Source organism: Lathyrus oleraceus, chromosome 7 (genome assembly GCF_024323335.1).
Source record: "Lathyrus oleraceus cultivar Zhongwan6 chromosome 7, CAAS_Psat_ZW6_1.0, whole genome shotgun sequence".
In the NCBI taxonomy this organism is placed as follows: domain Eukaryota; kingdom Viridiplantae; phylum Streptophyta; class Magnoliopsida; order Fabales; family Fabaceae; genus Lathyrus; species Lathyrus oleraceus.
The window spans coordinates 260,859,330-260,872,372 of record NC_066585.1 but is presented as its reverse complement, the minus strand read 5'-3'; the positions used below and the strand labels follow the sequence as shown (position 1 = coordinate 260,872,372).

The 13,043-nt window shown below is 37.5% G+C and overlaps 1 protein-coding gene across 1 annotated transcript; it reads right to left on the bottom strand.

The window, feature by feature from the left end:
- Positions 1-1,227: 1,227 nt before the first annotated feature.
- LOC127103312 (cation/H(+) antiporter 15) lies at positions 1,228-12,555 on the bottom strand. Its single transcript, XM_051040580.1, has 3 exons — positions 12,364-12,555; positions 2,566-3,579; positions 1,228-2,475 (listed from the first exon to the last, which is right to left on the bottom strand). The coding sequence occupies exons 1-3, from the start codon at positions 12,553-12,555 to the stop codon at positions 1,228-1,230; spliced, it is 2,454 nt and encodes an 817-aa protein (XP_050896537.1).
- Between the last annotated feature and the right edge of the window lie 488 nt (positions 12,556-13,043).

The window sequence follows — 13,043 nt, the reverse complement described above, 5'->3', positions numbered from 1 at the left end:
AACCCAGTCCTTGATGGACTTCGGACTACCCAACTCTAAATGAACTTTTTTAAATACAAAATTAAAATAAAGAACTCATAATATATATTATAAATAAAATTAAAATTTATATTATTTTAAAAATAATACATTATTAAATTATATTATCTTTTATAAATACTATAATATGTTTTTATATAAAACACATATCTAAATTGTATAAAATAATACTCGAATATATAATATAAGACAAACTAATCAAATATAAGAAAGAATGATTATTATATTAATGTATAAGATTTAAAAGATAAATATTGAATATAATAGAGATAAAATTTAGTACTATTTTATTTTGAAGTAAGAAAAAAATAAAATAAAAAATATATATACCTATGTGTGCTTAACGAACTACCCCGGCTCATATGGATTAACTCTAATGGATAGTGGATTTTTTAGAACCGAACTAAAAAACCCTAAATAATATAAGTTATAATTTTAACGCGTAAATCATATGATTTTTTTAGCCTAACGGATTAACTCATATGAGCTCGCCATTTTGACAGGTTTAAATGTATTTATATTGGCTTAAAATCACGTTTTTCTATTTTAGTATATTATATTAAATATTTGATCCTTTAAATGATTATAATGCAGGTACGAGCAGACACATAAAATAATTTAACTATTAAAAAAATAAATTGAAATATAGTATAATAAATAAATGACTTTACATAATGGACATTAACCACTTAATTTATAAAAAAAACAATTCATTCTAAATGTTTCTTATTCACCACACCGACGTTGTTGACTTTTGATACAAGTAAGTCGGTCTCTTTCTCGAACCAGAGACTCATGATACTATTTGTTGGGGGAGTTTTTTACTATGGAGCATTAAACATTATGGGATACCCTATAATTTTTCGAGCCTGACATACGACCCATATGAACTAGCCATTTTAACACCTTTAAATGTACGGCTCAAAACCACACTATTCAATTTTAATATATTATATTAAATATCTGATCGTTTAAATAAGTAAAACATATAATAGTATTAACACATGTAATGGTAAGGACAGACGCATAAAATGATTTAACTATTAAAAAAAAATGAAATATGTTATAATAAATAAATGACTTTACAGGATGGACTCTAACCACTTAATTTATGAAAAAAATGAAACAAATCATTTTAACTATACAAAATATTAAATAATCCAAAACTTTGTCTCGTCGATCAATCTTTTACAAATTTTCAGTACCACTTTTCACTTCATGACATTTTCTAACAACATGTTTTCTCCCAACCAAATACTGTTGTACAATAAGCACAGAAGATTGCGTACCAAAGCTAGTTGAAGCCAATATGTCACCTATAACACCAAGTTCAGGATGGTCACACCATTCCAGCAACCTCGAAAAAATCATTGAGTTCTTACCACTTCCTTGTCCAACAATGTACAAATCATATCCAGGTTTATCAATATCATTAAGAAGCGTTGGAATCTCTTCGCCCGTATTTGAATGGACTTCCTTCTCGGAGTAAAGAATTGAATCGTTATTGTTCACTGCCTTGTGCCTGAAGGAAATTATACACTCTTCATCCAACTCTTTTTGCATCACATTGTCTATAACCGTCGATAACATTTCGTGACGAGACTTGCTTTTTTCCATTTTTAATTTTGTTTCTTCTGCAGCCTTACCTAATAGATTGATCCTCACAACATGTAATTGTGTTCCTGGATGCCCCGCCATTCTCCATGCAATAGACAAGGCTTCACGGTCGTCAGGTCCACCGATGAAAATCATTATAATGCGCAGTTTTGTTTCTAACAACGATCCTAAACCGCGGTCCACAAAGATCCCTACTGAACAAGGTGTTTGTTGTAGAACTTTTTTATTTATCTCACAATGTTCATTGTGGATTATTTCCGGAGCATCTTCTATTGTTGAGTACTCTTTGTGAAAGGGAAGGAGAATTAGGCTGGCGCGTTTCTCTTCGGCAACGTTGTAAATGTCCTCATGGATAGTTGTGTAGGACGAGACAACACTTGATATGTCAAACCTAACCGCATTGTATTGTTCTACAAGTTCTTCAAATGCGTTAGTTATGCTCTCAAACTCTAATTGTAATCCAGAGTTGGCTGCTTCTGCACCACCAACCGTGTTGTTTGAATTATCCATTTGGGAAACAAGAATAGCTGTGCCGTGTCTAGTGAGTTGAACTAAATGAGCTACATAAACATGTATAGGTGAAAGTCTAGTAGCATTTGTGGCTTCAATGACATGGATCAAGTTATTGGCATGTTTAGCATTGTGGACACAAGCGACGATTCGAAGCTCCACACCGAACCTCAGTTTTTGCACGGTCCTTAATTGCGATTGCATGAATCGGAATTTTGGTTTGTATATTGCATTGATCAAGGGAGAAACCATTACAGTCATTACTATAATAGCAAGCATCATAACCATGAAAGTATATGGATCCAAAATCTGCAAAGAAAAAAGAAAAAAAAGTAACTTGGTTAAAAGGCTGTTTGATTTAAATCATGCCATAATAGAAAATTGGTAGTTTAAAATTACCCTTTTGTCCCAAGCAACATTCAGTAGTATGGCAGCCATGACACCCTTGGTGTTGAGAAGCAATCCAATGGCAACTCCATCTCGGGCAGGCATACCGAAGAAGAAAGTGACAATCACAGAGCTCAAAACTTTAGGTATGCATAACAAAAGCATAATCAACAACATTAAACCTTCATTCTTTTGCTTCCAAAGGAAAGGCAAGTTGAGGCTAAAACCTAATCCAGCAAAGTAAATAGGACACAGAATCCCAGAAACAAAATCGGCTGACCATTCCAAAACCATATCAGCAAACTTTCCATGAGGCAAAATTAATCCAAACACAAAAGCTCCAACAATAGGATGTGTACCGAGAGAATCTGTAATGTAGGAACAAATAAACACTCCCGTCAACACGTCCAATAAGTGTGATTTTTGCCACGTGTTCATACTTGTTTTGTGTTCAATGATTGGAGTAAGGATAGGTCTCACCACAGCAAAGCAAAAAACTATAAACATCAAAGTAGAGATTACTGAGAGATAAGGCTTTCCACCTCTAGTCGAATAAGGAATCAACAAGGTGAACATAACCCAACCATATGCATCGGTTAACATAGCTGCTGTCAATGCATCTTTTCCAAGTTTTGTATATAAAAGTTTAAGATTAGCTAAGATTCTTGCAAGGACAGGGAAACCTGTTACAGAAAGTGCTAAACACCAGAATAAATATGCTTTGCCTTGATTTTCTTTTGGTGTTTGCGCAAAAACATCATTTTTATCTATAAGTTTTTGTTGTAGAGCTAGAAATCCAACACCAAATAACATTGGCGTCACAATGCCGGCAATTGCTATGCTTGTACCTTTCTTCCTTGATCTTAAAATGGTGTCTGAATTCATTTCTAATCCACTTAGGAACACATAGTACATTATTCCCAAGTTTGCAAAGGTTTCAACAGTTAGGATTCCATATTGACTGTAAAACAAGGAAAATACCCATTCGAAATTTCCCAAGAGACTTGGACTCAGAGTAAAACCAGCCTGCATTATATAAAGTTCAGAAATTATTATATTTTTTATCTCTCATTTATGCAATGTGTAACACCCTTCTAAAATACCCCAAATATTTAATCAAAATAACAAATATGTATCTATCAGAGTAAATATGCAATTAAGGGTGTCACACAATATCTCACACTATTCATCAAAGTAGCTTGTCATGCTCATTTATTTATCCAATAAAACAGTTGCATAATACGCAGCGGATAGAGATCAAATCGATCATTCAAAACATGCAACATACTACATGTAAACTGGTTCAACAATCATCAACCACACAATTAAAATGTTCCCTCCCGATGTTACATCTATCAGAGCATGATCCACTAAGGAGACTACACTAGACTCCAAGCATTGGCTTCTACTCAACTCATTGCTCGTTACCTGAAAAATAGTGGTAAGGGTGAGTTCCTCAATCGATATAGTAAGCATTATAAAATATCATGTCATGTTAAGTAATTTAACACATTAATCACCCTAATCATATCACACATTCAGTAACGGCACATCAACCCAATTATCATACTCAATACTACACAATTCATACTCATACGCAATGTCAACACAACCACACGTATAATATTGGAATACATCCATTCATATTATACGCCATACATACATTATGAAATGAGACTCCACACATGCGGTACCGACTATTCTTGAACATATAGTTCAAGCTCACCGATCAAATCCAGATACGGCTACTAAGCTCACTAGTCCCACTCATTTGAGATCTAGTGACTCACTCACTAATTCCTCACCATGGGAATTAGCTACAGCCCCAAAGGCTATGCTATGCACACTAATCACCTAGCATGCAAACATCAACAACGAATCCACAATGATTCACTCACTAATTCCTCACCATGGGAATTAGCTACAGCCCCAAAGGCTATGCTATGCACACTAATCACCTAGCATGCAAACATCAACAACAATCCACAATGGACATATGCTCACACTCTAAGCCATACAACAGTCCATTCACAAATGCATGCATAATATATACATTCACAACATTATGCATATCATCATACATCATCAACACATGTATCAAACACCATATCATGTCAAATAATTAATCACAGTATTAGCACACTCTACTAATACCCTTACTACTCAAAACAACAGGAAATAATCCCTATTACATCCTCCGCCAACATATGCCAACCATCAATTAAGTACACAACATTTAAAACACCAATTTTCCACTCTGCAACAGTGTTAACCGGTTAACGCCCTGGGTTAACCGGTTAACGCAGCACAAACACGCTTTCTGGCATTTCACAACAGTGTTAACCGGTTAACGCCCTGGGTTAACCGGTTAACGCAGCACAAAATAGCAATTCACACAACAGTGTTAACCGGTTAACGCCCTGGGTTAACCGGTTAACGCAAGCAAAACAACAATATTTCATAGTTCCTAACAGGGTTAACCGGTTAACACCCTGGGTTAACCGGTTAACGCAAGACAGAAAGCTGTTCCTGCGCTAACACAAAGCAGAATGCAGAATTCTCCGCATTTTCCGCCGTTGGAGGACTTCCGGACCTCCGATTCCGATTCCGTAAAAAGCTATACGTTCAGGAAATCATAACTCACACGAATACAGATTCAATTACAGCTTTAACACAACTTATCCAACACAATTTCTCAGCATTCAACAATCCCAATTAGGGTCAATTCAACGGCTTATCACTACCCATTACATGTTAATCCATAATACCCATTAAACGACGATAAACCCCCCTTACCTGATTAATCCGGCGAATCTTTAAGCTTCAAGCTTTTCTCTTCTCCAACCTTTGCCCTTGCTCTTCCTCTTTGCCCTTTCTCCACTTTCCACTTTTCAGCCGCTTCTCTGTTTCACGTAAAACTCTTTTTACCAAATGGGATTCTTTTTCCTTACTTCACACTTATATATTTTCCAATAATTATTATTCCAAAATAATAATAATAATAATCCAATAATTCCAATTATTTAACTAAATTAATAAATATAATATTAATTTAAATCAAATAATTATCTTATTTTTATTGGGGTGTTACAACTCTCCCCCACTAAAAGAGTTTTCGTCCTCGAAAACATACCTCAAGCGAATAACTCCAGATAAGACCCCTTCATCTGACTCTCCAGTTCCCAAGTCACATTGCCACCTGCTGGTCCTCCCCAAGCTACCTTTACCAAGGCAATCTCTTTACCCCGCAACTGCTTCAACTCTCGATCCTCAATCCTCATAGGTGATGTTTCAACAGTCATGTTATCTCTCACCTGTACATCATCTATTTGGACTACATGCGACGGATCATGAATGTACCTCCTCAGCTGAGACACATGAAAAACCTCATGCAAATTCGCAAGCGACGGCGGTAAAGCGATACGATAGGCTACCTCCCCTATCCTCTCCAAAATCTGATAAGGACCAATAAATCGAGGTGTCAACTTCTTCGACTTCAAAGCTCGACCAACACCAGTTATCGGAGTGACACGAAGAAACACATGATCTCCCTCTTGAAACTCAAGTGACTTCCTCCTCTTGTCGTGATAACTCTTTTGACGACTCTGAGCAATTCTCATCTTCTCCTGAATCATCTTAATCTTTTCCGTGGTTTGTTGAACAATCTCCGGTCCAACCACAACACTCTCACCGGACTCATACCAACATAAAGGTGTCCGACATCTCCTACCATACAAAGCTTCAAACGGTGCCATACCAATGCTCGAATGAAAACTATTGTTGTAGGTAAACTCAATCAAAGGTAAATAACAATCCCAAGCACCTCCCTTTTCCAAAACACAAGCCCTCAAAAGATCCTCTAATGACTGAATCGTCCTCTCAGTCTGACCATCAGTCTGCGGATGATATGCAGAACTCAATCTCAGCTTAGTTCCCAAAGCCCTCTGCAAACCTTCCCAGAACTTCGATGTAAATCTAGGATCTCTGTCCGAAACAATACTCGACGGAATGCCATGCAAACTTACAATCTTCTCAATATACAACTCAGCTAATCTCTCTAATGGATAATCCATTCTGATCGGAATGAAATGAGCCGACTTCGTCAATCTATCCACAATCACCCAAATAGCTTCAAAATTCTTAATTGTCCTCGGTAAACCAGAAACAAAATCCATACTGATACTATCCCACTTCCACTCTGGAATAGCCAACGGTTGCATTAGCCCAGACGGCTTCTGATGCTCAATCTTTGACTTCTGACAAGTCAAACAAGAATAAACAAAACTCGCAATTTCCCTTTTCATTCCTGGCCACCAAAATAACTTTTTCAAATCATGATACATCTTCGTAGCTCCAGGATGAATACTCAGGCCACTACGATGTCCTTCTTCGAGAATACTCTTCTTAAGTTCGGTAACATCCGGAATACACACCCGATTACCAAATTTCAAAACACCATTCTCATCAACTCTGAATTCACCACCTTGCCCTTGATTCACTAGAGTCAACTTATCAACCAAAAGCACATCGGATTTCTGACCCTCTTTAATCTCACCCAGAATACCACTCGTTAACTTCAACATTCCCAATTTAATACTATTGTGAGTACTTTCACACACCAAACTCAAGTCTCTAAACTGTTCAATTAAATCCAATTCCTTAACCATTAACATAGACATATGCAATGATTTCCGACTCAATGCATCAGCCACTACGTTTGCTTTACCCGGATGGTAATTCAGACCAAAGTCATAATCCTTCAGAAACTCTAACCATCTCCTCTGTCTCATATTCAGCTCTTTCTGATCAAACAAATACTTTAAACTCTTATGGTCACTGAAAACTTCAAATCTTGACCCGTACAAGTAATGCCTCCATAACTTCAGAACAAACACCACAGCTGCCAACTCTAAATCGTGTGTCGGGTAGTTCCTCTCATGAACCCTCAGTTGTCTCGAAGCATAAGCTATAGCCTGTTTATTCTGCATCAACACACCACCCAAACCCAACAATGAAGCATCACAGTAAACCTCAAATGATTCCGATGGACTCGGTAATATCAGAATAGGAGCAGTATTTAACCTTCTCTTTAACTCTTGGAAACCTTCTTCACATTTTGAGTCCCAAACAAACGCTTGCCCCTTTCTAGTCAACATCGTCAACGGTAACGCCAACTTAGAAAATCCCTCAATAAATTTCCTATAATAACCTGCAAGTCCAAGAAAACTCCTTATCTCAGGAACTGACTTCGGAGCTTCCCACTTAGATACCGCTTCTATCTTAGAAGGATCAACAACAACACCACCTTTTGAAATCACATGACCAAGAAAACTAACCTCTTCTAACCAAAATTCACACTTTGACAGTTTAGCAAATAACTTCTTTTCTCGCAGAACTCCTAAAACCACTCTCAAATGCTCAGCATGCTCTTCTTCAGATTTCGAATACACCAAAATGTCATCAATAAACACCACAACAAACTTATCTAGGTACGGATGGAAAATCCTATTCATATACTCCATAAATACTCCAGGCGCATTAGTCACACCAAAAGGCATTACAGAATACTCATAATGTCCATACCTTGTTCTGAAAGCAGTCTTCTGAATATCCTCAGTTTTCACACGTATCTGATGATACCCAGATCTCAAATCTATCTTGCTGAACACACTCGCACCAACCAATTGATCCATCAAATCATCAATCCTCGGCAAAGGATACCGATTCTTGATCGTCACTTTATTCAGTTGCCTGTAGTCCACACACAACCTCATAGTACCTTCTTTCTTCTTAACCAATAACACTGGTGCACCCCACGGTGACACACTCGGACGAATAAATTTCTTATCCAACAGATCTTCCAACTGACTCTTCAATTCAGCTAACTCAACAGCAGACATACGGTACGGAGCCATCGATATCGGTCTAGTACCAGGTACCAAATCAATCGAGAACTCAACTTCACGCTCTGGCGGTAATTCATTCACTTCTTCTGGAAACACATCAGGAAAATCACACACCACGGCTAGATCGCAAATCACCAGTTTATCTTTAGCCTCCATAGTCGCTAACAGCATAAACAACTCTGCCCCATCTGCTACTGCCTCATTCACCTGCCTTGCTGATAGAAACAAACTCTTTCCTTCCTCAATCTCAGGAAAGATCACAGTCTTATCAAAACAGTTGATATAAACTCGGTTAAACACCAACCAGTTCATACCCAGGATAACATCAATCTGCACTAGTGGAAGACACACAAGGTCCATCCCAAAGTCTCTACCAAAAATACTCAAAGGACAATTCAAACAAACTGAAGTAGTAGTCACTGAACCCTTCGCAGGAGTATCAATCACCATACTTCCATGCATCTCAGATATCTCTAACTTAAGTTTCACAGCACAATCCAAAGATATAAAGGAATGAGTAGCACCTGTGTCGATAATAGCTACAAGAGGAAAGCCATTAATATAACACGTACCTCTGATCAAACGATCATCTGCAGAAGTCTCAGAACCCGATAAGGCAAAGACCTTGCCTCCTGACTGGTTCTCTCTCTTCGGCTTAGGACACTGTGGACTGATATGACCCACCTCTCCACAGTTGAAACAAGTTACAGTCTTCAACCGGCACTCTGCAGCCAAATGACCACCTTTGCCACACTTGAAACACTTCATCTCAGCACTGGTACACTCATGGACACGATGTCCAGCCCGACCACATCTATAACACTTAGTAGGGGCGCTAGAGTCTCCCCCACTAGGCCTCTTCATCCCACTCTGCTTCTGAAAACCTTTGCCAGCTGCATACGGTTTTCCACGATCATTCTGATTCTTGCCTTTCCTATCAACCCTTTGCTGATAGCTCTCTGCTCTGGCTTTGGAATCCTGTTCAAAAATCCTGCAACAGTCAACCAAATCAGAAAACACTCTAATCCGCTGATATCCAATAGCCTGCTTGATCTCGGGACGCAACCCATTCTCAAACTTCACACATTTTGAAAATTCCCCAGTAGCCTCATCATAGGGAGTATAATACTTTGACAGCTCTGTGAACTTAGCAGCATACTCAATAACAGACCTGTTACCCTGTTTCAATTCCAAGAACTCTATCTCTTTCTTTCCTCTGACATCCTCTGGAAAGTACTTCCTCAGGAATCTCTCTCTGAATACAGCCCAAGTGATCTCAGCATTCCCAGCAGTTTCCAACTCAGTGCGGGTAGCAACCCACCAATCATCTGCTTCTTCTGACAGCATATGCGTACCGAACCTGACCTTCTGGTTATCGGCACACTCAGTCACTCGGAAGATTCTCTCTATCTCCTTCAACCACTTCTGAGCGCCATCTGGATCGTATGCTCCCTTGAACATTGGAGGATTGTTCTTCTGGAACTCACTCAATTGACGAGCAGCTCCCATTCCCACAACATTCGGATTCCCTCCAAGTACTCCAGCTAGCATACCCAGAGCCTCAGCAATCGCAGCATCGTCTCTACCTCTTCCAGCCATCTCTATTCTGAAAAACCAATCAAGCTAAAACAATAAGTACTGATAGGGTTACACAACACCTATCCCGTACAGGGAAAACAGAATAATTACGACTCGACTCGACCGACTATGCTCTGATACCACTAATGTAACACCCTTCTAAAATACCCCAAATATTTAATCAAAATAACAAATATGTATCTATCAGAGTAAATATGCAATTAAGGGTGTCACACAATATCTCACACTATTCATCAAAGTAGCTTGTCATGCTCATTTATTTATCCAATAAAACAGTTGCATAATACGCAGCGGATAGAGATCAAATCGATCATTCAAAACATGCAACATACTACATGTAAACTGGTTCAACAATCATCAACCACACAATTAAAATGTTCCCTCCCGATGTTACATCTATCAGAGCATGATCCACTAAGGAGACTACACTAGACTCCAAGCATTGGCTTCTACTCAACTCATTGCTCGTTACCTGAAAAATAGTGGTAAGGGTGAGTTCCTCAATTGATATAGTAAGCATTATAAAATATCATGTCATGTTAAGTAATTTAACACATTAATCACCCTAATCATATCACACATTCAGTAACGGCACATCAACCCAATTATCATACTCAATACTACACAATTCATACTCATACGCAATGTCAACACAACCACACGTATAATATTGGAATACATCCATTCATATTATACGCCATACATACATTATGAAATGAGACTCCACACATGCGGTACCGACTATTCTTGAACATATAGTTCAAGCTCACTGATCAAATCCAGATACGGCTACTAAGCTCACTAGTCCCACTCATTTGAGATCTAGTGACTCACTCACTAATTCCTCACCATGGGAATTAGCTACAGCCCCAAAGGCTATGCTATGCACACTAATCACCTAGCATGCAAACATCAACAACGAATCCACAATGATTCACTCACTAATTCCTCACCATGGGAATTAGCTACAGCCCCAAAGGCTATGCTATGCACACTAATCACCTAGCATGCAAACATCAACAACAATCCACAATGGACATATGCTCACACTCTAAGCCATACAACAGTCCATTCACAAATGCATGCATAATATATACATTCACAACATTATGCATATCATCATACATCATCAACACATGTATCAAACACCATATCATGTCAAATAATTAATCACAGTATTAGCACACTCTACTAATACCCTTACTACTCAAAACAACAGGAAATAATCCCTATTACATCCTCCGCCAACATATGCCAACCATCAATTAAGTACACAACATTTAAAACACCAATTTTCCACTCTGCAACAGTGTTAACCGGTTAACGCCCTGGGTTAACCGGTTAACGCAGCACAAACACGCTTTCTGGCATTTCACAACAGTGTTAACCGGTTAACGCCCTGGGTTAACCGGTTAACGCAGCACAAAACAGCAATTCACACAACAGTGTTAACCGGTTAACGCCCTGGGTTAACCGGTTAACGCAAGCAAAACAACAATATTTCATAGTTCCTAACAGGGTTAACCGGTTAACACCCTGGGTTAACCGGTTAACGCAAGACAGAAAGCTGTTCCTGCGCTAACACAAAGCAGAATGCAGAATTCTCCGCATTTTCCGCCGTTGGAGGACTTCCGGACCTCCGATTCCGATTCCGTAAAAAGCTATACGTTCAGGAAATCATAACTCACACGAATACAGATTCAATTACAGCTTTAACACAACTTATCCAACACAATTTCTCAGCATTCAACAATCCCAATTAGGGTCAATTCAACGGCTTATCACTACCCATTACATGTTAATCCATAATACCCATTAAACGACGATAAACCCCCCTTACCTGATTAATCCGGCGAATCTTTAAGCTTCAAGCTTTTCTCTTCTCCAACCTTTGCCCTTGCTCTTCCTCTTTGCCCTTTCTCCACTTTCCACTTTTCAGCCGCTTCTCTGTTTCACGTAAAACTCTTTTTACCAAATGGGATTCTTTTTCCTTACTTCACACTTATATATTTTCCAATAATTATTATTCCAAAATAATAATAATAATAATCCAATAATTCCAATTATTTAACTAAATTAATAAATATAATATTAATTTAAATCAAATAATTATCTTATTTTTATTGGGGTGTTACACAATGCAGTCTTAATGTATGAACTTTTATATGTTTTTATGGCAGTCTTAATGTATGAACTTTTATATGTTTTTATGTTGAAAATTCAATGTAACTAACTATCATGTGTATTGATGATTCAAATTTACTCGCAAAAGAAAGAAAGAAATATATGATGAATGAATACTTACCAACACATGTGCAATAATGAGGGGCACACGAAGGGGCTTGAGGACGAAATAGAAAAGCCGAGAAACCAAAATATCATAAGCAATTTGGAGACACAAAAGAGGAACGTGTTTTATCATAATATCATCAGCCATCCAGATATTGTTTGAAGGACTAAATGATACATTATAACATGCATAATTTGCCATCTCCATCTTTTCTTTTATTGTTCTTTCTTCTCTTAATTAATTTCTTATGTTAATGTATTTTTTTTCTCATTTAAATACTATGTTTTTTCTTTTACCTGAATAACATGCAAGTTATGATGAACAATGATGTATTAGAGCTGGCAAATGCAGTTTACATTGTTTGTTGCTACTATTTTACAGAGTGCTCTATTTTTCATGATCTTTTCTGAGATTATTGTTGATTTTTTATGATAGTTTTTGTGTGTAATAAACATATGTATACCCACTTCCGCCATACACTAAATTTAGACATTGAACCTCTATTAGTTACTTAAAACAAATTCATATTGATGAAAACTAACTGATGACGATATCAGAATGTTCCATACCGCTTTTCGAATGTCTTCTTTTATTTCTGAAAATATTAAATCTATTTTCAAAATTGTTTCAAAAAACTAATGAGACATTAAGTCAGATAAATAAAATTATAAAAAAACTAATGAGACATTAAGTCA